General features: G+C 43.0%; 2 protein-coding genes across 3 annotated transcripts; both read right to left on the reverse strand.

The window, feature by feature from the left end:
- Positions 1–6,955: 6,955 nt before the first annotated feature.
- VHL (von Hippel-Lindau tumor suppressor) lies at positions 6,956–13,568 on the reverse strand. The gene is made up of 3 exons (XM_027958083.2): positions 13,294–13,568; positions 10,822–10,944; positions 6,956–9,075 (listed from the first exon to the last, which is right to left on the reverse strand). Exons 1-3 carry the CDS (start codon positions 13,556–13,558, stop codon positions 8,882–8,884), a joined length of 582 nt encoding a protein of 193 aa, XP_027813884.1. The 5' UTR covers positions 13,559–13,568; the 3' UTR covers positions 6,956–8,881.
- A 4,934-nt stretch (positions 13,569–18,502) lies between these two features.
- BRK1 (BRICK1 subunit of SCAR/WAVE actin nucleating complex) lies at positions 18,503–25,803 on the reverse strand. Of its 2 annotated transcripts, XM_004018272.4 has the most exons (3): positions 25,675–25,803; positions 19,420–19,502; positions 18,503–19,148 (listed from the first exon to the last, which is right to left on the reverse strand). In XM_004018272.4, the coding sequence occupies exons 1-3, from the start codon at positions 25,790–25,792 to the stop codon at positions 19,122–19,124; spliced, it is 228 nt and encodes a 75-aa protein (XP_004018321.1). In that variant the 5' UTR covers positions 25,793–25,803; the 3' UTR covers positions 18,503–19,121. The 2 variants fall into 2 exon arrangements, with proteins under 2 accessions (XP_004018321.1, XP_060258778.1); XM_060402795.1 differs by having other exon boundaries at positions 18,503–19,502.
- Positions 25,804–26,133: the final 330 nt, after the last annotated feature.

A 26,133-nucleotide genomic window follows, 5' to 3' on the forward strand; every position in this document is an offset into this window, starting at 1 on the left:
GAGTCCGACGCAGGCAGGTCTCCGCTTCTGTACCCGTGGGCTCGTGGGTCCACCCACCGCGCGCCGCCGGGAAGTGGGCGGGGCCGGCCCTGTGTGCGACTGCCCCCTGGCGGACACTGGGGGCGCGACGCCGCCCGGCCGGCTTGACCAGTGGCTGAAAAACCAAGTCTGTCAGAGCCCGGAGGAGAAACAGGCCCAGAGGAGAGAAAAAACACCTTTAAGACCACAGGGGAATCCAGTGATGATCCCCAGAGACCTTCTGACTCCACCTCCAGGGCTTTAGCCCCTCAGCCACATTCGACTCATTCAAGAGATTGTCTATTAATAACCTGCTCTAGTAAGTGAATAGTAAGTGAAGTCCCTCAGTCGTGTCGGACTCTTTGCGACCCCATGGACTGGAGCCTACCAGGCTCCTCTGTCCATGGGATTTTCCAGGCAATAGTACTGGAGTGGATTGCCATTTCCTTCTCCAGAGGATCTTCCCGACCCAGGGATTGAACCTGGGTCTCCCGCATCGTAGACAGACCCTTTACCGTCTGAGCCACCAGGGAAGCTGGGCACTATTCTAATGTGTCGGAGATGCAAAGGTGCAGAAAACTTACAAAAGTCCCTGTTTTCATGGGACTTACAATCTAGACGGGGGTGGGAGCGGGTGGAGGAAACTAGCAATAAATAAAACAGAACTGAATGAATAAGTTACATGAAATGCTCAAAGGTGCTATTGTTGCTGGGAGTGATTTATGAGGAATCAGGAGTCCAGAGGAAGCAGGGGTAGGTCTCTGTATTAAATAGGAGACTCAGGATAGACTGTGATTTTAAGGGCCAATACTTATTGAGCAGCTACTATGTGCCAGACACTGCTCTAGGTGCTGGATTCTTTCCTCCAGAGAGGCTTGAGTAGTGCGGGGCCTCAGCAGGCCAGCTAATGGACACGACTTTGTCCCCACTCTTTAGAATAAGTTCTTCCAAGTAAGGTCTTTGTTATCACTAATTAATAGAGTTGCCACTCACCTATCAAGTACCAGGCATCTAACACATATTATCTGTGTGTAGATCCCTGCAATGATCCTACAGGATACATTTATCATTTCCCTTCTACAGATGAGGAAATTTAGGCTTGAGTCAGTTGTAACTTGTCCAAGCCAAACTGGTCAAGTAACGAGATTCAGCCCAAGTCTGATCGCAAGGAATGGCTCTTTGTTCCCTATTTTGTTCTCCGAAAAATTTCCTGTGATCCTGAAGAATACATAGTTTCTCCTAATTAGCTTTTCCATGACCAACACCCTCCCTACCAGGGTCGGTTAAAAAGTTACTGAAGCTAAATGTAATTAGTGATATAGTCGTGCCATTTTGACCTGTTCATGTTTGCTGCTGCTGCTGCTAAGTCGCTTTAGTTGTGTCCGACTCTGTGCGACCTCATAGACGGCAGCCCACCAGGCTCCCCCGTCCCTGGGATCCTCCAGGCAAGAACACTGGAGTGGGCTGCCATTTCCTTCTCCAGTGCATGAAAGGGAAAAGGGAAAGTGAAGTTGCTCAGTCGTGTGCGACTCCTAGCGACCCCATGGACTGCAGCCTACCAGACTCCTCCGTCCATGGGATTTTCCAGGCAAGAGTACTGGAGTGGGTTGCCAGTGCCTTCTCCATGTTCATGTTTAATTCCCTTGGAAATACAGAGGCTTGCAATCCCTGCTACACCTTAGAATCATTTGGGAACTTTAAAAAATAACCTCTAGGCCTAACCCTACCTCTGTCCAGAGATCCAGGTGCAATTGTTCTGGGTGGAAACTCAAGCACTGGCATTTCAAAAAGCTTCCCAGGTAGTTCTACTTATGTGCAGGCAGAGCTGAGAACCAGTGGGACATCAGGAAGATGGAAGTGAAAGAAGGCTGATAAAAAGGAAATAACCAAAATAACGCTTTTCTGTGTAGTTTGCACATATTTTTCTTCTCTAATAAAAATAACTGTTGGTTTTTCTGATAGTATATGATCATGTCCTAAACAAAGGAGAGAAATTAAGAAAACAAAACAAAAACCAGTCCTGGACTTTGTTCCACCTACCTAGGGGAAATCCCCAGTTCTCCCTTCTTGTGTTTCTTTACTTGTAACTGAGCAGGACCCTACTACGGGGTGCCTTCTCAGAGCAGACCCCACCCCCCACCACATCCTCTGCCTCCATCTGGTCTGTAGGAAAAATACAGCCTCTTAGACCCTCCACGAGTTCCAAAGAATAAATTTAATCAGAGAAGTGAGAAAATGAAGAAAGGAAAACAGTCAAGTGAGACAAAATAATAATAGTTTAGCCATTAATCAAGGACTGTTACTTCCTCCTCAAGGGCTAGACATAACATTCTGAGCCAAATTCTTTGAACTATCTTGTAGATACTAAAACCCCCACCAGATGGAAGAAGTGAACCATATGCTGCCCACAAGCATGTAGACCCCAGGCCAGTTAGAATTAGAAGACTGATGATGTTAATTCCTCATTATCTCATTACCAACCAATCAGAAGAATATCAGGACTGGATCACACACCCCACAACCCTCACTTCCTCACCCTATCTTGAAAACCTTTCTCCATTTGAAAATGAATAGATACATGTATAGGCATAACTGCATCACTGTGCTGTATACCTGAAACTAACAACATTGTAATCAATTATACTCTTACATGGGAGAAGGCAATGGCACCCCACTCCAGTACTCTTGCCTGGAATATCCCATGGATGGAGGAGTCTGGAAGGCTGCAGTCCATGAGGTCGCTAAGAGTCAGACATGACTGAAGCGACTTAGCAGCAGAAGCAGCAGCATACTCTTACATAAAATAAAAGGTTTCAAAAAAAAACAAAAATCTTTTCCTGAAAGGCTTCAGGAAGTTCAGGTTTTCTGAGCACTAGCTGCCCGGACTCCTTGTTTGGTGCCCTGCAAATAAACAAAGGAGTTTCCTTCTCCACAACTCAGTGTAAGTAGGTTGGCTTTATTGCGTGCGGCAAGTGGACCCAAGTTGCTTTCAATAACACTATTACACACAACACTTCACTTGGGACACTTCTAGTCACCAAATGATGGAGAGGGGGTAGTTTCCCCACAACAAGCAATCGTCTAGGACACCAGCTGGGTGTTCTACAATTTAACTCAATTCTAACACTATCTACCAGGAGATAGTGTCAGATCCCAGAGGTTAAGGGCTCAGTTCCATGAAACTGTCCCCACCCGCTTCAGATGCCATCCAAGTAGTTGTACTACTCATTATATATCCTCAGGTTATTCATTATTTCTGTCCAACATGGCTACAAATCAGAGGTCCCCAGGACCCCTCCTTAAGTTCAATTAATTTCCTAATTGCCCAAAGAACTTATGGAAATACACGAACCACTTTATTAAAGGATATGATAAAGAATACAGATGAACATCCAGATGAAGAGAAATATGGAATTAGATCTGTTAGATACTGTGTCCTAGGCTGGAGAAGGGTGGCTAGGGCTGAAAATTCCTTGCTTTCTTCCAGGAGTCATACAAGAGCCAGCCCAGAGTCCTCTCATTAGAATAAAAGATGCTCCTAGTGATCTTATCACTTAGGAATTTGAATTCAATGGTTTTAGGAGCTGTGTACCAGGAGTTCAGGCAGAGCCTTATATATATATATCGGAGAAGGCAATGGCACCCCACTCCAGTATTATTGTCTGGAAAATCCCATCTACGGCGGAGCCTGGTGGGCTGCAGTCCATGGGGTCGCACAGAATCGGACACGACTGAGCGAATTCACTTTCACTTTTCACTTTCATGCATTGGAGAAGGAAATGGCAACCCACTCCAGTGTTCTTGCCTGGAGAATCCCAAGGACGAGGGACCCTGGTGGGCTGCCGTCTATGGGGTTGCACAGAGTCGGACACGACTGAAGTGACTTAGCAGTAGCAGTATATATATATATATATATATATATATTTTTTTTTTTTCCTGTCAGAGAGACAGAGACAGAGAAATGAACACCTTCCCATATCTCATCCTGGAAGGACAACCATTATTAATAGTTTGGTGTATATACTTGCATGTATCTTTAGACCTCTATAAAATTAACTTTTTAACATAAAAATTTTAAAAACACATTTTCTACGTTTTTCAACTAATAATGAACAGTTCTTCATGTCCATACATAAGAATCTACCTTTTCCTTTCTAATGGTTTATTTAGGAGCACCATACATGATTTGGCCCATCTCCTATTAATGTACATTTATTTCCAGTATCGGACACTGTTCCAGCGGTGTCTGCTTTCTCATCTACAGGAAGGGTAGGGGAGTCCTAAAGTTTATCAAGGAAAACCATAAACCAATTTTTGGAAAACTGATGCCCCAAGGACATAGTAGACCCTTCCCCAAATTCCCTTCCCTCTGCATTTGCTACAGGACAACGGTAATCCAGACCTGCTAGAATCCAGACCTACTCTAGTTTCCATCTGATTGTTTCTGAGCACTGGATAACTGAAGCACAAGTTCTTAGTATTTCCAAGTTGGAAATACCCTGCTCCTTCAGGTGAAGAATGTTGTCTTATGTCCTCCCTAGCAAACTGCTGCTAGGCTATCCTTCACCCAGTTAATTCTTCAATTTATCTAAAGATAAAATAATTTGCTAAAATGATTTCCTCCGAGTCTTTCAGAAATCTTAGGTCTGTTGTTAACATTTGTGGGTCCAGTCCAGTTATCAAGGACTCAACTCTTCCCAACTGGAACAAAACAATCTTTTGTGTTTTCTACCTGAATAGGGAGAGAGCATATTGCTATTTATTTGTATGTTGACTTGTACTTTCCTGAGGTTTCATGTTCCAAATTCTGAAACAAGTTTTGCAGGCTTCTCTCTCATTTAAGTGTCCGGTGCTATTGCCCAACACTTTCGGTTAACATCACAAGCATATTTGTCAATCTATTCTGTCTGGTATTATAAAAGTGAATAGATGTCATTAGAAATTCATCCAAACTCACAGAATGTACACCACCAGGAGTCAACTGGTGTGATCTGCCTATGGGTTACTGGGTATGTGTGGTAACGGGAGAAGTCTCCAGGAAAATGTTCTGTTGAGGCAGGGAGCTTAGCTGACAGAAAGGGGAAATGGTGAAGGGGTAACAGGCAGCCCAGTGACTAGTATAGAGTGGGGCTGAGGTGCTAAGAACAGGATACAGAAACCTAACATGAAATAGCTGAAAAGTTCATGCTGGTGTTCCTATTTTAGGACTCTAAAACACGGGTATTTATTTCATGTCCTTAGTGAGCTGGGCACCCTGCTTTCTTTTTATCCTCTCAATATACGGTAAGTCCTAGTGAGATATTAACCACTTTTAAAAAAAATAGACTATTTTCTAAAGCAGTTTCAGGTTCACAGCATAATTAAGAGGAAGGTACAGGATTTCCTATATACCTCCTGTTCCCACACAGTCTCTCCCATTATCAACATCCCCCATAGAGTGGTATATTTGTTACAATTGATGGACCTGCACTGACACATCATTATTACCCCAAGTCTACAGTTCACCTTAGGATTCACTCCGCATTGCACATTCTGTGGGTTTGGACAGATGTATAATAATATGTATCCACTATTATAATATCATACAGAATAAATTTACTACCTCAAAAAATTCTCTGTGGTCTATTCATCCCTCCACCTCCTCCAATCCTCTCTGCCCTGTAAATTAAAAAAAAAGTTATTTATTTTTGGCCATGCCAACTGCACATAGGATCTTAGTTCACCATCCAGGGATCAAAACCATGACCCCTGCATTGGAAGTGTGCAGTTTTAACCACTAGGCCACCAGGGAAGTCCCTCCAATCCCTTTTTAATCCAATTCTGCCTTTTCCAGAATGTTGTAGACTTGGAATCATAAAGTATGTGACCTTTTCAAGCTATCTTCTTTCACTTAGTAATAAGCATTTAAGTTTTATCTGTCTTTTCTTGGTGGACAGCTCCCTTCATCTTAGTGCTGAACAATATTCCTTATTTGGATATATCATATATGCATCTATTCACCTACCGAAGGACACCTTGCTTGTTTCCAGATTTTAGCAATTATGAACAAAACTGCCATAAACATCCATGTGCAAGTTTTTGGACGTACGTTTTCAACTCCTTTGAGTCAATACATAAGGAGCATAATTACTGGATATATGATAAGCATTTAATTTTGTAGGAAGCCACCAAACTGTCTTCCAAAGTGGCCATATGATTTGGCGTTCCCATTCGCAGTGAATCAGAGTTCCTGTTGTTCTACATTCTCACCAGCATTTGGTATGGTCTGTGTTCTGGATGTGAGCCTTGTTTTGTGTGTGGGGGAACATTCTAATAGGTGTGTAGTAGTATCTCATTGCTGTTTAATTTGCAATTCTCTGATGACGTACTACGTGGACCATCTTTTTTTAAATACTTTTTCTGGTCACCCCACTTGGAATGTGGGATCTTAGTTACCTGACCAGGGATCAAATTCACGCCGCTTGCATTGCATGCATGGAGTCTTAAGCACTGGACCACCAGGCAAGTTCCTGGAGCATCCTTTCATATGCTTGGTTGCTATCTGTGTATCTTCTTTAGGGAGGTGTTTGTTAAGGCTGGTTCTATTTTCATGAAAAAAAAAAAGAAAAAGCCTTTGTTCCCAATGTGAATGCTTTTCTTCTTCATCCTTTTCTGTAGTGCTTAAAATTTTTAGTGATATTTCATCTTTACAAGAAAAGAAAAGCTAAAAGAATCAAAGTTCTAAGCAAAATCCAGGGTTGGAAAGAAAAGGGACAGAGAACCAGGTTCCTTGTGTTTCCTCTCCCCAAGGCCATTAAAGTCTTCACACCTCTCCAAGACAGAAGAACTTGGCAAATGACATCTTACCTATTTCCTTTACTCAGCACCACTTACTGTATCCAAAAGAAGCTTTTAAAAAAAAAAAAAAAAAACTGAAAACAGGTAAGATCACAATCTCTCAAGAGCAATACATTTAATACATTCATAAGATTTCAAATGAGTACATACATGCTACAGGTTTTCGATTTTCTTTGGACAACACAAAAACAGTACTCAAGCTGCAAGTTTTAACAGGAACATTTTGACACAACGGCAGGTTAAAAAAATAATAAAACCAACATTGAACTAATCCAGCACCAACAGACTTCCTTAAATCTCTCATACTATCCTACTTTTGAAATCATATGGCTGCCTTCTATACCAGCATATTTTCTTCTCTACCCAACAATTCAACAACAACAACAATTAGATAAAAAATTAGAGGTGTGTCACTGAATGAATAACACAACAGATTAAAAAACAAAAGCCCCTTATTTGTTGAATGTTGAAAGAGGAGAATATGATTAGGTGGAAAAACTGTAAGGCATTTGATTCATTCACTTCACTCTGATATCAGAGCACAGGAAATGTGCTCAAAGGTTAGCAGAAGGATTTAATAAGGATGGCAAGAAATAGTCCCACATTATTTATAAAAGGAAGGCTGCACTCATGAGTATGAAGTGCTTATAACACCATGGAAAAATATTTTAAGTTATAAAGTTAAATGAGAAAGTAGAATATAAAACTGTATATTCAGTATGATCTCAACTATGTAAAACCAAGCCAAGAAAAGGCTGAAAGTTCAAAATGTTAAGTTAGTGGTTGTATTTAAGCAATGTATGTACCTGGATCTTTTCTTCCTTTTATTTTTCTGTTTCTGCCAAAATTTTCTCTACTGAGGGGGATCCTTTTTTTTTTTTTAAACGATTAGCTACCAAAAAAGGATGCCTGATAGAAGTACTGAATTCAAATTAATGAATTTAAGTCCAGCCTATAGGAAAGGATCTGGGCATGTACAAAACTATAAAACATTCCAGGCTATTCTCTAAATCCACAGTGTGTTAGCTGTAACATTCCAGAGGCTAGAGGGCTTCTTCGTCTTCTCCTCTAGCCAGGTGCAAAGTGTCACCAGACCCTGCCTGATGAAAAACTGCTGAATTAAACAGAAATGTCACAGATTTACAAAAAGAAACAGAAATACCCACACTTGGCAAAAACCTATTTATAGTACAGGAGTAGCTCTTTAATACTATGATTAAACAAGGTAATGGCTACTTTCTCCTATCTCCTGTGCCGATAGCAAGTTTCAAAAAGCTATCACCACAAGAACTGTAGAAAGCTAATCCTGGCTTAGAAACAGAAGTAAAACAGCCCTGTGACAACAATGGACTAAGAAAAGTCAAAATTTAGAAAATTATAAAAAAATTGCTTTCTATAAAAATGATTCCCTTTTAAATATCTGTTTACTATATATACTTTAAGGTCCCCACTATCACTCCCCCTCAAAAAAAAAAGGGGTCAAAACCTCTAAAACAAAACCTTTCTACCAAAGGACCCACTGGTTTGTTCATTCAACTAACACAGATGGAAGGCTCATAATGTGCGAGGCACTAGGGTCTCAAAGAGCAGACAGATTTTCCCCTGCCCCAAGGACATTCTGTCTCTCAGAGCGGGAGGCCGGCACATCACCAACCACAACACAACAATGAAAAGCAGGCGCCACTGCTTCCTTACAACTCAAGAATAAGCGACAATTTTCGCTGTAATTACTTCCACAAAAGTCCTTACACAGAAACTTTCCTCACTCACTAGGAAGCAAAGATGCAACTACTTTTCCTTGATAAACATTTCTATAAGAGGCAGGCATAATTATTACATTTTGTGATATTTGCCCTTAGACATCACAATGCCTTGTAGTGAGGTCAATTAACTTTGTTTTAAGCAATGGAGCATTTTCACTCCAAGAATGAGACACCTTGAAGCTGAGAAAAGGTGACCAGTCCTAGCTCTAGATCAAGCCTTGTCAGGACCGTCAAAAGCTGAGACCCAGGAGTGTGACTCGGAGCTAAACATCTTCAATCTCCCCTGCCATCCGCTGGTTCTCAATATGCTCCTGCGTCAGCCGCACCAGGTCCTTCCGCACATTGGGGTGGTCTTCCAGATCTTCGTAGAGGGATCGCGCAATGTCCAGTCTCCTGTAATCCTCAGGCTTGACCAGGCTTCGCACAACTTGGAGGCACCGCTCTTTCAGGGTGTACACTGCAAGGGCAGAAAACCAACTCTCAGCAGCAGACTCAGGCCTGGGGACTGAGCGCTCACAAGGCTTGGCCAACCGAGGCCGTTAAACATTTTTGACAGCTGGACCTCACGTTGGACAAAAAAAGTGAGTACGTGGGTTGTGGCAGAGTGTAACGTGATGGCTCTAATAGACATCTCATAGTATTCATGGCCCTGTGGAGGAACTTCCCTTGAGACTGGGCTGAGCCTATGGTGTGCTTTAATTAAGTGAATGTGGGCAAAGTGACGCTGTGCTGTTGGGCTTCAGCCTTAAGAAGCTCTGGCAATGATCGCTCTTACGCCCTCAGGAGCTCTGAGTTATGCAGCAAGAGAGACCACAGGAAAAGGGCCAGGCACGGAGACAACACGGGAGAGAGGCCCAGCCCTCAGCCAACCTGCCAGCAGAAAGCAGCCATACCAGTGACCATCAGAGAGTAGAATAACCCCTGAGTTGAACTCAGCCCTGCCTGCAGAATTATGAACAAATAAAATGGCTGTTTTTGGGTTACGGGTAGCTGTCACACAGCAAAAGTTACCCAAAACAGCATATAACTGGAATTTGGGGGGAACTCAAATCCTGTTTTTGCTTTTCTTTGTCGCACCTCACAGCTTGTAGGATCTTAAGTTTCCCTGATCAGGGATCGAACCTGTGCTCTCTGCAGTGGAAGCATGGAGTCCTAACCACTAGACCTCCAGGGAAGTCCTTCAAATCCTTTTTTTTTTTTAATAATTAAAAATTTTTAACTTTTCCAAAAATAGCATTAAGTAGCAAACAGAAAAAACACAGTAACAAGTTGTGAGAGAGACACAGAAGAAAGGGAAAATATTTTAAATGGTAGTTTTCCTGATTTTTGGACAAAAGGTCCCACATCTTCATTTTGCACTGGGTCCCACATATTAGGAAGTCAGCCCAGCTGCTGACTACTCTGTTCCTCCTGAGGCAGGTCTCAACCTTTCCTTATTGAAACCTCCTTCTGCCTATAGCCTTTTGGGGATTCCAGCTGACTGTCACCAATTTCCTCAAATCCTATTTTTAACTCACTGGGGAACTTACTCTTTAAAGGTCTCCTACAAGGCAAAATTTCCTACATTTTAACTTACCAGTGTTCAGTTCTGTATATCCACTGCCTTAAAACAAAATCTATATACACATACTAGTTTGAACCTTATGAAGCCACAGATATTTAGGTTTTTTTTTAAACCAAAAGATCAGTTTCCTAGGGTTCAATCTAATAAAAATCATTTGAGTTTTAAACAAGTAGTAAGCTATGAAGCTAATGTTCAATTTGTTAAGGTGTTTTTTTTTTTTAAACCCCAGACTGGCACAGTAAGCCTGATTGGATTAAATTACATTAAAAGATACAACACCAGAAATCATAAATAAGCCATGATATCTCACTCTCTACACATTTTTTTCTCTTGAGATTCCAGAGCATAATTCCAAGGCCACAGAAACAAAATGCACTCATAATTCTACAATCAGTTATTTTAATATAGCCCACTTCTGACAAGCCCAAAGAGCTTCTGAGACACCACAACATCTTTAAGATAGAGAATACCAGTAAATTTCTTACATTTTATTTATGGTGGAGAATAGGACACAGAAAAGTTGGATACCTTGCCCAGCATCAGGCAAAAATCACTAAGGACTGAGCTCCTTCAAGCGCCTATCCTCTACTTAGCACAACAGCCTATCTTTTTAAAAAGTAAGATGGAACATCGGTATACCTGGCAGTGTGATGTTGGCAAAAATAGGCTGCCCATCAACATTGAGAGATGGCACAAATAGCTCAGTTTGGTTAACTAGAAGCCCATCAGATGTCCCAGCATCTCGGAAGAGCCAAAGGTGACCTGTTAAGACAAGCAGAGGTTAAGTAGTCACATATCTACTGCCTTCATCTCCCCAGACTGAAATACTTGCCTCTCATGCTTGAATACCATACAAAGCCCTCCCAATAATGTTATTCTATTGAATCCTCACAAAAGGCAATGGAGACAGTAGAAAGAAGAGCAACTATACCAGGTTCCAAAATGAAGGCCCTTTCTGCTACCTTGGTGCAAAAGCAAAGTATTGGAACTGCAAATCATATCCAATGGTGCAAACTAAAAGGAGAGAGGTCACCAACTCCTCAGATCTGTGCTTCTCAAAAACAACAAGGTACAAAAACATCACACTGAGAGAAAAAAGCCAGACAGAGAAGGGTACATTCTGTATGAAGAGATGAAACTAATCAAGGATGTGAAAAATCAGAAGAGTAGAAAGGGGCAAGAAAAAACTTTCTGTGATAATGGAAATATTCTAATCTATAACTTGATCTAGGTATTGTCAAAACCTATTAAGTGCTAGGATCTGTGTATTTTACTGCATGCAAATTAAAAAATGGATTTAAGAAATAAATATATCTTATGCAAAAAAAGAGGGGGGGTGGACAATTGGAAGGAAACAAAAAATCCCAGGCCTAAGATTCTGTTCAAGGAAGGAAGGAGGCTGTTTCAGAATAAAAACAGCATGAAATCCTGGGCATATGTTTACTTGACGATTTGGAGGCAAAATTTAAGAAATGTCAAGTGAGAAGTAATGTTTTTTTATTGTGGCAAAATATATATAACATAAAATGGGCTTTTAAACCATTTTTTAAGTGTATAATTTAGGAACATTAAGTACATTCAGGAGGTAAGTAATTGCTTTAATGTTTGCATTAAATCAGGCACAGATAAATTTTAGAGAATACAAAAGTCACACAATTTCCCGGATATAAGACTGCATTTAGTAAATGTGGATGTCTGGAAGAATTGACTTCTTCCTCATTAAAAAAAAAAAAAAATTTATTTTTTTTCCTAGGATACTACATGGCCTGCAAGGATCTTAGTTCCCCCACCAGGATCCAACCAGGGCCAGCAGAGAAACCGCTGAGTCCTAAACACTGGTGCATGCTTAGTCGCTCAGTCATGCCTGACTCTGACACCCCATGGAGTGCAGCCCGCCAGGCTCCTCTGTTCATGGGTATTCTTCAGGTAAGAATACTGGAGTGGGTTGCCCTACCCTCCTCCAGGGGATCTCCCCAAGCCAGGGATTGAACCCAGATCTCCCTCATTGCAGGCTGATTCTTTACCCTCTGGACCACAGGGAAGCCCAAAGAATTCCCATTCCTCATTTAGTATTAGAAGAAATTTGGTGTAAAAGTTTGAAGAGCATCACTGACTATGCTCCCCTCATGGAAAAAAGATTCATCAAGATCCTCTGAGAAAGATAGTGAATTTTTAGTAAGCGTTAACTTCATTTTGAAAACCAAGGGAAGATTACTGCCTCCTTAGGCAGTAAGGCCTAGACATCTCCAGCCTGGGTTATTACAAAAGTTTTCTAACTCTTTTTTTTTTTTTTTTTTTTTAGTTTTCTAACTCTTACCAGTAGTCTTCCCCTTCCAAATCACCTTGCATCCTGGGGAAGCTTTTTAGTATTAAATCAGGCAATGCCACTGACATGGCATTTAATAATCTCCAATGGTCCCCATTTTCCTAGGGGTAAAATCATCTTTCAGACTTCCTCTCCCATTCCATACCCTCTCCCCTCTCCCAGGTTCCAGGTGTCAGGCCATGCGGTTCTGTCTGTCTACAGCTCTCAACTTCTCTTGGGTTGGTCATATTCCATGCATCTTCCAGGATTCTCCTTCTTTTCTGGGAAGCTTCCCTAACTGAAAGCACACCCCCTTCTCTTTCACTGAGCAGGTGCAATGCTGTGCTCCGTTCCTACTGCAGCAATTATGACACTGGCTTGTTCTTATCTATTTATGCATTTGTCTCTTCTAATGGGCAGAAGAGACACTTCTCCATGAAGGCAGGGACCCGGTGCGGACCGGAGAATGTGGGATTCTCCTAATCACAAACTGAACAAATGGGCGTGAGGGATGGAATACACGTGGGGTTGATCTTCAAGTGCAAATTACTCATTCTCAGAAAGATACTCTGGCACTTACTAGTTGCGTCAACTTGAATCTGTCACAACCTCTCTTGGGGCCTCAGTTCCTCGAGTGTAAAATGGGAATAAAAATTACAACAGCAGCTGCCTCCCCCGAATGGGGCGGGGATTCGGTGAGACGGCGCCACCGTCACCGTGAATCTCAGGCCTAGAGCGCGGCTTGCTGCGCTCAGCTCAAGGGGGCGGCGCGGCCGGGCGCGACAGGGCGACCCCGGCCCGCCTACCTCGGTAGCTGTGGATGCGGCGGCCCGTGCCTGGGGGCAGCGTCGGGTAAGGCTGGGGCTCGCCATCGAAGTTGAGCCACACGGGCAGCACCACGCGCGGGCTGCGGTTGCAGAAGATGACCTGGGACGGCTCGCGCGTGTTCACGGAACGCAGCACCGGCCGCAGCCGCCCGGCCTCCATCTCCCGCTCGGCGCCGGGTTTCTCTGCACTGGCCCCCTCAGCGCCGGCCTCAGCCTCTTCCGCGTCCCCCGCCTTCCGGGGCATTACCTCCGATAGCCTTGACTACCCGAGCCTCGCGGGATTCGCCGGCAGCGCGGGGCGGGGCGGGGCTGGGGGTGCGTGCGCGTCCCCGCGCAGGCGTACGTGCGGCTTTCGCGCGCTCCCGGTGGAGGATGGATTACACCCTGAAGACGGTCGGCTAGAAGCGGTGCGCATGCGCAAATGTATCACCTAACCTTAGCGGACTATCCTCTCAGGCGGAGGGTAGCGCTAGTCCATTTTGCCCCAGGGTTTCCTCTGAACGTTAGATTCTTGTGCCTCCTATAGGTTTTTCGCACAGCATTTCTTTAGCTTCATTCATTGCCTTAAGACCGTCATGGTTTTTGCCATATTCTCCCTATCATCTGCACTATTTATTTACTAATTTTATTAATCAAGTTGTTTTGTCTCCATTTTGGATCACAAAACTTGAGTCTTGTACAGAAAAGTAGGATAAAATGAAATTTTCCCTTTCATCCTAGTTCCCCCAACCACCTCAAAAGAATCCCTGGAGGCAATAAGTATCATCAGCTTTTTGTATTTCCTTTCAAAGTTTTTCTGCTGCTGCTGCTAAGTCGCTTCAGTCGTGTCTGACTCTGTGCGACCCCATAGACGGCAGCCCACCAGCCTCCCCCGTCCCTGGGATTCTCTAGGCAAGAATACTGGAGTGGGTTGCCATTTCCTTCTCCAGTGCATGAAAGTGAAAAGTCAAAGTGAAGTCGCTCAGTCATGTCTGACTCTTAGCGACCCCGTGGACTGCAGCCTACCAGGCTCCTCCATCCATAGGATTTTCCAGGCAAGAGTACTGGAGTGGGGTGTCATTGCCTTCTCCAAAAGTTTTTCTAGGCATACCCAATTGAACACATCTGAGAGGAAATTTTATATCACCACCATCAATGGAAATTCTTTATCATTTACCATAAAAGAATACAGAGGAAATAAGTTAAAACAAGTTATTAAACACAGACCTTAACACTGACATTGTATCATTGCAAACGTTTACATATTTAAGAGGAAAGAAAGGGTATTTGGGGTATTTTAAGTCCAAGCTACAGGCTATGTTGTTCTTGGAGTACATTTTACACTATGCCAAACAGAGAGAAAAAGAAAACGTACTCGTTTTTCAAAACAACTAGTGATTTTTTTTTCTTCTACTTCTCAGCCTTTTCAAAATTTTCTTTTAACATATATTTTGCCTTGTTTTTGCTTCCCTGGTGGCAGAATTAAAGAATCCACCTGCCAAGCAGAAGACGCAGGTTTGATCCTTGGGTTGGGAAGATCTCCTGGAGATGGAAATGGCAGCCCATTCCAGTATTTTTGCCTGGGAAATGCCATGGACAGAGGAGCCTGTTGGGCCATATAGCCCATGGAGTCCCCAAAAAAGTTGGATACAACTTAGCAACTAAACAATATTTGACCAATTAAAAAGTATAGAGTAATAAACCAAACACTGATAATCTCACCATATAAAATTAACAGTACATTGTCGTATTTACTTTTTAAAGTTAAGACAACATAAATGATAAGGCCAAAATTCCTTTAAGTTCCACCCTGTTTCCCCTCCTTCATCAGAGGCAATAGCAATGAGTTTGATGTGTCTAACCAGGCTATTTTTTTCCCCCTAAATTTAAATTTCCATTTGGTAGAGTTCACTCTTTTTGGTATATAGAGCTGTGTTTTGATAAAACGGATAGTTATGTAACCATCAGGACAATCAAAGTACAGAATAATCCACCCTCTCCCACCCCCCAAAAATGAGTGTAATCAAACCCTACCCCCAGGCTTAAGTCTTACCTTTCTTCCATCTCTATAATTTTCCAGACTGTCATATAATGGGACCACACAGCATGTAGAATTCTGAGTCTGGCTTTTCACTTAGTACGCTTGAGATTCATCAATATTGTACAACCTATCAAGTTTATTCCTTTCCATTGCCAAGTGGTACTCCACAATACACTCACCAGGTAAGGGACACTGAGCAATCATGAATAAAGCTATAAGCATTTGCATACAGGTTTTATGTGTGTGTCTGTTAAGTTTTCACTTCTCTTAGGTGAGAATCATCTATAGATGAGACTCCTGAGACACAGTCAGTGCATGCTTAACTTCGTGAGAAATTGTTCAACTGTTTTCCCACAGTGGGTTATATAATTTTGCATTCCTACCAGCAATGTATGAGTGTTCCAGTCGCTCCACATCCTTGCCTGCATTATTATCAGGATTTTGTGCGTTTTGAAAAATCTTATCAGCCATTCTGATAGAGTTCATATGGTGGTATCTGGCTGAAGCTTCAATTTATATTTTCCCAATGACTAACAATGTTGAAGATCTTTCATGACCTTGTCATCCTTTTGTCTTTGAAGTTATCAGTTCAAATCTTTTGTCCATTTCCTTATTAGCTTGCTTTCTTAGCTGTTGAGTTTTGATAGTTCTTTTATCCAGAACAATTTTGTTCATGATGATGAGATGACTGAGAACAATCTTGATTCAGAAAAGCTGGGTACAATATTAACATTTAACCTCTCTGAACTCCTGTCAAATCAAAGCAGCTAGCCTATCAACATCTTAATTTTGTTATAAAAGGATAAAACATTTTATGTTTAAAGACCTGAGTGACTTAGTGTTAAAATGCAAACCATAACTTTATCATCATCAGTGAGAGTAAAATGTATCAGAACTCTATGTGAAGTTGAAGGGACACATTGGGGACAAAATAAATGGTGGTTTAGGGTAACACTATTTATGGGCTGAAATGACCTATGTGCAAAGATGTGTATAACCCGAGAATAATATCCCAATTTCTGGAGCCTGACCAAATACGGTCTTTCAGAAGGAAACCCACAGATAGCTAGGGAAAGTGTCAGAGTTGATAAAATTCCTTAGGCAAGACTTCCAGAAAAGACAATACACAAGCCTTCAGAGAAAGGAAGCTGGAAGAACTGAAACAATATAGACATCAATGTGAGCAGCATTTGCTAGACAGAGCCAGGAAAACCCATGAAGCCTTCTTTACCAAAGGAAGGACAGTGAAAAGGCAGGTAAAACTAACATGGGTGCATAGCAGCTTAAAAATTATTTAATAGCAATGAACTAGGAAGGAGAAAGTAAGTTTTAGATCTGGTTTTAGATTTACCACATTCACAAGTAGAATCTGAGACAAATACGTCTAGGTCCATATTCTAGCACCTTTACTTACTCTGTATGACTTGGCACAAGTTTTAGCCTCCCTAAAGAAGTGCATGGAGGGACCCCCCTGGTGGTCCAGGGGTTAAGACTTTGCCTTCTAGTGCAGGGGTTGCAGGTTCGATCCCTGGCAGGGAAGCTTAGATCCCACAAGCCTTACAGCCAAAAAACCAAAACATAAAATAGAAGCAGTATTTTAACATATTCAATAGAGACTTAAAAAATGGTCCACATTAAAAAACAAATCTTAAAAAAAATTTTTCATGAAGAAAGCCTACTTGTTAGGGCTTGAGGATTAAAGACAAAGTATACATAGCACTCAGCACATCTAACACATGGTAGTACTCAATAAATTATAGATAATGCTAGTTATATATCCCTGGGTGAGCTGAAGCTCAATATATAAAGGGTGTGATTACACAGGAAAGCACTCTGACACCTCAAAGGATCAGGTAAGATGGAACAGTTACCTCTACTAGAGGAGGCTGGGCTCACTGGTTCCCATACCAGTTGTTTTCCCTACAACCAGCAGCTTACCATTAGCAACATCATATTATTTAGGGCACTATTTTAGAAATATTACTTTAATATCATTAAAGAATGTCTATAGCACCATAAAAAATTATCATTTTCACATGTCATCTAAGGAAGATTACCATCATTTTTGCCTCTATTACTATCTCATTATAGTCACTGAATATAGTAGGAATTTGATAAGTATCTGTTAAACTGACTGCAGAGCACCAGATAATCTAAAACCTGAACTTTAGGAATAGTAACTTTTCTATCCCAGAAAGGACAGGGAAGATATTAGGAATAACAATCTCAAGCAATTGTTAAAAGCATATCAGATGAGCTCAATAATGTTCAAAAACAGCTGTTACCAAAGTAAAGGACAACAGTCTTGCCTCCATAAGTAGCATCACCTTTTTAAAAGAAGGTTCTACTTCAGATGGTCTTCCAAAGGTCTAAACAAGGATCTAAGCACAGATGTGTGCTTGCAGCTTTCAACTGCTATTTACTGACTGCCTGCCTTCTGCAAAGTACCCAGCTGGACAATACAAGACTAAGGTGCTCATATATACTGTAAGATGAAGATGCTAAGTCAAAGATCAAACTCAGGGCTAAAGTGGTGTTAGCCTGGCAGGCTGGCAGGGACTGCGAAAAAGCAACAGTGCAGCGCTCAGTGAAAAGGGGGACAGGAAAACTTTATGGAGGAGGTTTGCCTTAAGCTAGACCTTCAGTAGCAAAAAAGATCTGAATAGGGAAATAACTTCTATGTGACTAAAAGGAAAATTCTTAAAGGGGGTTAAGCCTAGTGGGTTGGCACAAGTTTACAGTAGGCTTTGATGCTAGAATGAAAAGTTTAGACACTTCTGTTTAAATGATTTCCTTTCTAAAAGTAGACATTTTGCTTGTACCTAATAAAACTCACAGTCTGCCATGGATTATAGTTAAACTGTGTAGATGCTGGTATTTCAATACACGGTAAGCATCACACCTGATTCAACACTGTATATTTTATTGGCGTATAAAGTCCCTACATAGTAAGTACTTGGTAAATGTCTGCTGAATGACCAAAGGATTCCCAGGATGAATGAGCTCAAAGTCCAAATATGGGGGCTCCAGCTTGCAAGCCACCTAGGCTTTGATCAAACGGCTACATCTGAAAGTTTTGTTAGATTAAGAATCCCACACATCAGATTTCTGTGGAAGAGGTGCACCCCGTCTCTAGCTCCTCTCCCCACCACAATCACAGCAGACAGATAAAGTTGAGGAGTTTATTAGGGAAATATGAGAGGTAAAGAAACCCCAAGTGACAGACAGAAAACTCTGAAAATGTCCCTTTTCAAGCCAAGTGGGGGCCTGGCCTTGACCTCCCCAAAAGGACAAGAAACTGGTGGGTTAGCAACAACATTCTCTGGCAGCCACCTCACCAGGGCATCTCAGCCAGGACTGCTTCCCACCCCCAGCCAAAAGTGGGAAGAAGACAAGGACTGTTTATAGAATCAATGCACAGGCAATGAGAGCTATAAGGAAAGACTGAGAGAGAGAGAGAGAGAGGTGGGGAGGACCTTGACAGAGTCCCAGGCTTTTGGCTCTCAGTGCCTCAAAAGTGTTGACATGTACTTCTACAGAACGTTCCTGAAGAGGTAAAATGCCTAACAATGTTTCCAAGAGGTCCCCGGACTCCTCCCCACACGCCACATCACACTTCTGGGTGTGCATAGCAGAGCCCAAAGGCCACACTTTGAAAAAAAGAAAAACAAGAATAAGCCCTGTTGTTCTTTAAGGAGAGAGGAAGGAGTTGAAGGCTGCTGGGGCCTTTCCCACGAGAGGCTGCCTGCTGTAAGAGCACGCTTCCCAGCAGCAGCATGGCACAGTCCTAGGTGAGGGTTTCACCTTTTGTCACCTGTCAAAGGAAAACTGACAATTAGACAAATTCAAAAGCATTAACAGGGTCTAAAATTTTATTAAATGTTTATATCTTAGGTAGCTGGGGAGTGGTAGAAAAAGGCGACAGCTTCAGAGTCCCAGAAAGCAGGTTGAAGTTCAAGCAAGGTACTTAACTTCTTTAAGCCTGTTTCTGCTTCCAAGTTTTTGCAGCAACAAGTGAGAATGTGCATTCTCTCTCATAGAGCCACGCCTGCCTCATGAGGACGCCCAGTGCCCGGCATACTCACCCTGGCTTCTATGTACTCTATTCTCCGTTCAAGAGCTGTCAATTTCTCGTTTAGTGTTGCGAGTCTTGAGCGACAAGACATATCTGGTAAAAGAAGACAGACGTTCAGGATTAATGCCATTCCAGACACAGACACATGCCAGCCCCCTGAGATGAAGAGGAGGAATGCTGTATCATGCAAGGCACAAATGGGAGCGAGTGGGCAAAGCAAGGCAGTGGGAGGATAAGGTGAGAAGTATCTTAGGAACACAGCTGCTTAGAGAGGATCTGCTTAACCTCCTACCAAATGTGACAGGCAGAGAATACTGCCCCCCACCAAGATGTCCAGACTTTAATCCCCAGAACCCACAAATATGTATCTCACAGGCAAAGGGACTTTGCAAATGTGGCTGAGGTGAAGGACCTTGAGATTCTGGATTACCCAGATGGACCCCATGTAATCACAAGTCCATAAACATAGACATGAAAGGCACGAGAAAGGCAGAGGAAGGACAAGGGACGTGAGCGGGACTCAACCTGTCATTGAAGGCTCTGAAGATGGAAGGAGGAGGCCATGACCCAAGGGATGCAAGTGACCTTTGAAGCTGGGCGTGGTCCTTAGTTGACTACCAGCAAGGAAATATGGATCTTATTCTTACAGCTGTAAGAGAATGAGTTCTGCCCACAAGCTATGGGCAAGGAATCAGCTCCTCTCCTAGAGCCTGCAGCTGAGGAGGGAGGCTCTGGGCTGCTGAAGGCAGCTGAAGGCTCTGAGGCTCTGCAATCTGCTGACACTGATTTCAGCCCAGCAAACCACTGCTGGACTTCAGATGCACATGACTTGAGATAATAAACGTACGTGGTTTACGCCACTACCTTTGTGGTAATGTTATGGCAGCCATAGAAAACAAAAAACTGATACACCAAGGCTGTGCAGATGGCCACTTAATGATTAATGGGCAAACCGAGAGTTTCCAAGAGAGGGGAAATGACAAGAGGAAGAAAATAATCTTAATAGGGAAGAAAAGCAGAGGCCAAGGAAGCAGCAGACCCTAGAAGGAGAGAAGGTGTGGTGTTGCTGAGCTCGTGGAGGCCTTGCCACGCTGCTGCTCTTGGGGCACTTGATGACCCAACAGTCCCTGCACAGGCCTTTTGGAACAAGAGAAAACCTGGAGAGTATCAAAAACCCTGTGGGGCCTGCCTTCCATCTGCAAACAGTTCCTTTTATTTCCTCTAACTTTTCCAGTCTCTTTTACCACCTCGCCCAAAAGGAAACCTAGACTTGCCCTAAGATACCTTTTCCCCTACAAAACTTCTCTAACAGAAATCACTTGACCACTCTTCCTCCAACTGTTCTCAACATTCCAGGCGTGCTAATTATTCCCACCCTCCTCCAACACTGATGTTCAGTCATCACTCAATAATCCTGACTCCTGAAGTTCTAAATATCTGTTCTCCAAGACAGTCTCCCACCCAGTGATTTAACACTTAGCTCACAATCCTCCTTTTCAACTCTTCCCTAGATGTTATGCAAAAGTAGTTCAGCACCTAATTTAAGAAATCTCCTACACCCTGATTCTTGCCTCGACTTTCATTTCATCAAGTCCAAATCTTAACTCATCCTGCCTGTCTCAGCATTCTTCTTCAAGTCAGTTCAAAGTGGACCTCTGAGAGGTCTTTGCCAAGTGGACATAATCCTCCCTCTTCTGTAAGGATTTGCCTATCCTGGACACTGTTCTTTCTTCCTTTAAATATTGGGTTTGTTTTTTTAAACACCAAAACCAGTCTGTATTGGGGTAAGCCAATTAACGATGTTGTGATAGTTTCTCGTGAACAGTGAAGGGACTCAGCCATACAAATACATGTTCTTGGCAGGGGTGTGGGGGTTGTGTGTGTGTGTGTGTGTTTAATCTGCAAATGCTGCTGCTTCTAATTCCCAGGCCCAACAGGACCTGATCTCTTTTCAGCCTGGTTTCTAGAAGCTCAAAGGCTATTCAGAATGAGCATGCATGTTATCACTGACAACCTGTCATTTCCCATAAAAAAAAGTCATGGCCAAAATGAAGGGGTAGGGTGGTGAGAGGGAGGGTTCCTTCCTGGGTGGCTGTTCTGTTCCAGCTCTGTCAATCTGGTGATGAGTCAGAATCCAAGAGCAACACTGTGTTACTGGCCTGCACAGATAAGCACTGCTGAAAATGTAACATGTTGAACTCTAGAAACTTCAGTCGTATTTCAGATTCCATTAAATACATACTGGTTCAAACAAAATACTGGGAAAGCACCTGGCAGCTGGACAAATTTGAAACCACAATGCATTTATATGTACATTATCATCAGACTGTAACTGAAAATGCCATATGTCCTCATCAGGGTGTTTAACGGTGTGCATACATGACCACTGCTAACAAATGCCAGTTATCAAACAACTTCTTTAAACTCTTACTGCACATAACTTCAGCCTACAAAAATCAACACTGTCTTTCTCATAAGATCTTATTTCTCCAAAGTGAAAGTGTTAGTCGCTCAGTCGTGTCTGATTCTTTGCAACCCTACTGACTGTAGCCTACCAAGCTCCTCTGTCCAGTGGATTCTCCAGGCAAGAATACTGGAATGGGTTGCCATTTCCTTCTCCAGGGGATCTCCCCAACCCAGGGCTCGAACCCAGGTCTCCTGCATCGCAGGCAGACTCTTTATGGACTGAGCCACAAGGGAAGACTTTATTTCTCCAACAAAATTCGAAACCTCTTAAACGCGGCTCTGTCCATTTATTCTTATTTATTCCTTTCTCACAGCATCTGACACACAGCTGGAGTCACAACAGGCAAGTAATATTTGTTGGCTGACTATTAAGAAAATCAAGATTTAAAAATAGCTGCACACTCTATTTTTTTGGTTACATGTCTCTCCATGTATTAGCTTCAGAGTCAGGAAAAAAAGGTATAAAAATAAAAAGCTATCATTGGTAGCAATCTATTTTTAGAAACTTCACCATTCAAAGTGCAGAATAGGCCTAGTGTTAGGATGCTTGTGTACATCATGATGCGTGTGTCCTCAGGTCCCAGTGGTCCTCCCATGCTCAAAGAGAAAACCACAAATGGATCAAAACCCTACTCTCACCAGCCAGAATCACAGGGTAGAGCTGTTCAGTCATTAGGTATCCTGGCACATGGTCTACACAGCCTACTATGGTCAGGGTGAAAACTGTAGGTTTGCTGCCATTTTCAAAGAGCTATAGCTGCCCCCTTAAAGGAAACACCTGCTACACCTCTGTGCCACCAGATCACATTACTCACATGATACAAGCCCCCCGGGCACACATCAGAATGGAGGAGTCGTGCAAATGGCTCAGAATGGGAAAATACATCCCACACTCATCCATCCTGAGTCATCCAATGCCAAGACAATGTACTCACCTATCTTTATGATTTATCCAGTTTCTCAGCCTGTTGGTCTTTGTCTAAACTCTTATATCGTGGTATCGTCAATCTCTGGGACCTTGCCTCAGGTATATCTTAACTGCCAAGTCAAATTGCTTTAAGCTTTAATTGTGCTTCCTAATTATTCCTACTTGTAATTAACTTCTCTTTTCTTTAAAAGGGCTAAATCCACTTTCTAATATCTTCAAAAATCACCTAGTAATTACTAATGTTAGGCCATTACCCCCACCTTAAAGGAAAACAATGGCCAAAGCCCAGGGAAGCCATTTCTTCCAGCTCCTGAAAGATTGGAATCCTGTGTGTCTATTTCCTTAGTCTAGGACTTGCTGGAAACTAAAAAAAGAGAGAGAGAGAAAAGTCTTTGTTTTTTGTCTGATAAAATGTAACTCACATGTATTTGATAAAACCTCACAGCAGCATATATTTCCTTGCTTATATAGCAAGAAAATAGACATTCTCCTCCACAAACTCTATGCTCAAATGCTTCAATTTTTGGTTAATTCCAAGACTCACCAACTAAAACTACAGTAACATGCCAAAAATTTTATGTCAGAGATGAATGCATGTTTATTATATGTTTATTAATATGATTGAAAGTGAAAGTTGCTCATTGGTGTCCGACTCTTTGCAACCCCATAGACTGTATGTAGCTTGCCAGGCTCCTCTGTCCATGGAATTCTCCAGGCAAGAATACTGGAGTGGGTGTAGCCATTCCCTTCTCCAGAGGCTCTTCCCAACCCAGGAATCGAACTGGGGTCTCCCACATCGCAGGTGCATTCTTTACCAACTGAGCCACCGGCAAAGCCCAAAAATACTGGAGTGGGCAGCCTATCCCTTCTCCAGGGGATCTTCCCAACCCAGGAATCAAACCGGGGTCTCCTGCATTGCAGGTGGATTAATATGATTAAATGCTCAGAAACAAAGTTATTACGTTATCTACATACAAACTGGGGGAACTGAGACACTAGGTCACTTTTAATTATGAAAAACAGCCCCAGTTTAACTTACTTTAGATGCTTGATTTACTGAATTGACATTCTTAATACTCTGTTAGGATATTCTGTGTCTATGTATTAGATATTCACTCCTACCATATAAACGAAGTCTTTTACTTCTGGTTTTAAAAGTAAAGGCTCTCAGGACTTCCCTGGTGGTCCGATGGCTAAGACTCTGTACTCCCAATGCAAGGAGCCCAGGTTCAATCCCTGGTCAGGGAACTAGACTCCACATGCCACAACTAAAGATCCCAGTTGCCTCAACAAAGATCGAACAGCACAGCCAAATAAATAAATATCTTTTAAAAAGTAAAAATTCTTTGTCAGTTATTTGTCCAACCACGTTCACTGCCTCTCCAGTCTAAGCCAAAGTTTCAAAGATGCCATTATGTCATCACTCTATCCCTCCCTGTGCATGGAATATTTTGTTTTATCTGGTCCTTCCTCTAAGGAAAAGTTATGAGTATAAAGTGCCTTAAAGAACCCCCGTAACAGTTCAGCTCTCTAGGGAACCAGAAGAGACAATCAGGAGAACTAACACTGGAAGAGTCTGCATGGAACTTAAAAAAATAATTTCAGGCTACATGGGCTCTATGATTTCTTGACTATCATTTCCTATTACAACCACTACAGTTAAGTTATACGTGTGAATCTGTGTCACTGATACAAAATTTATCCTATTCTTGTCTCTCATTAATACTGACATCACTCCCACTCCCTGAGTAAGGAAATCCACCACACCAAGATATCTTGTATGTAAATATATTAAAACATAAACAATATTCTGCTTTGTTCTGAAGCTGTCATTATTTCATCTTCAAGACAGAAATTCTTTAAAGGCAGGAAAATGATGCTTTTTCCCCCACCGAGCCTGAGACAGCCTTGTACTCAAGACAGTTTCCCTTGCGGATGCCTTCTGATCAAACTTTTGCTCTGTCCTTAGACTCCTTAGGATGTGTCAAGTTCTCCAGCTAGAAAATAATTCCTTTTGAAATCTTTTCTTATACATCACTGACCCCTCCTTAATCTTAATCTTAACCATTTAACACTGCTGAGAGAATGGACCAGAAGCACACCAGCTGGAAAAATGTCATTCCCACTCCTTATGATGACATAGAAAGTCTACCGAGTGCTCAGTTCTGTCAAAGAAACACTTGGAAAACAGGAGGTAGGGGTCTCTGCTACGGTCTTGCTGTCCAGAAGGATGTGGGACAAAGCGGAAAGAATTTAAGACTGTCACGAGTAGGCTAATGCCTAGGAAAGATTTTGCTAGAAGCAGAACACCCACTGTTGGTTTCATACTAGCAACACAGAGATGTCCATAGCGTGACAAGATGTGGACCTTACTTTGCCCTCATCTGCTCCCGCTCAGCACAGGACAAGGGACTGACAGGAGGGGCCGGAGGGGCGACTAGAAGGCTCGACCCGAAAGGAGATGGGAAACCTCTAGAGTCTTTACAGGGCAGTGACAAGATCATGTTGCGTTCTGAGAGCCAAGTGGGAACTGGAAACGAAGCACAGAGGAGGAAGGGAGGCGACTGAAGAGAAGAAAAGGCGCAGACGAAGGACGGGTTGCCAGGACGTGTCCGGGAAAAGGAAAGAAAGACTCGATAATGGATCTGGGGTAAAGGCAAAGCTGCCGATGAGCTCAGTCTGGGGCAGGATAACCTCTCAGGGACTGTCCAGTGGAGCCCGGGGTCAGGGCGAGAGGGAGAAGGTGCGGCCTGAAGGAGGAAGCGAACATCAGCAGGAGCCTAGGGCACTCAAGACTCCCCTTCAAAGCTTCTCAGCGCCCTCCCTCAGCGGGCTTCCCTCTTCCCAGCCTCCCCCTGCTCGCCCGCTGACCGAATGAGTTGAGAAAGTCTGCGATTTTCTTGATGCTGCTGGTGATGACCTCAATGTACTCCCGGTTCGCCCAGTCCTGGTGAATCTCCCGCTGCACCGGATCCTCTTGTCCCGCCATGGCTGCTGCCTGAGGAGGCGCGACTGCGCAGGCGCCTCGACCCTCCAGGCCGCCAGGGCGCCTGCGCCGCTCTCCCCACCCTTGCTTGGGCACCCACGAATCCTAGGGCCTTGTGGCGCGCCTGCGCATTGTCAAGTCCTCGGTGGCGTCTTCGCTTTGCTCCCACGCCCCTGAACAGACCCGCCCCAAGCCGACAAGGAAAATAGGGTGCGCAGACGCAAAGATCCCCTCAATTACCCACCTCCGTCTCTGGCGGTTATGGTCGTTGCGGGGGGTGGGGGGCGCATGTGGCCGCATTCACCCCTTCTCTCAAGTGCTCCAAAGTAAGCTTGCGAGCTATA

The sequence above is a fragment of the Ovis aries genome, chromosome 19 (assembly GCF_016772045.2).
Source record: "Ovis aries strain OAR_USU_Benz2616 breed Rambouillet chromosome 19, ARS-UI_Ramb_v3.0, whole genome shotgun sequence".
Classification (NCBI taxonomy): domain Eukaryota; kingdom Metazoa; phylum Chordata; class Mammalia; order Artiodactyla; family Bovidae; genus Ovis; species Ovis aries.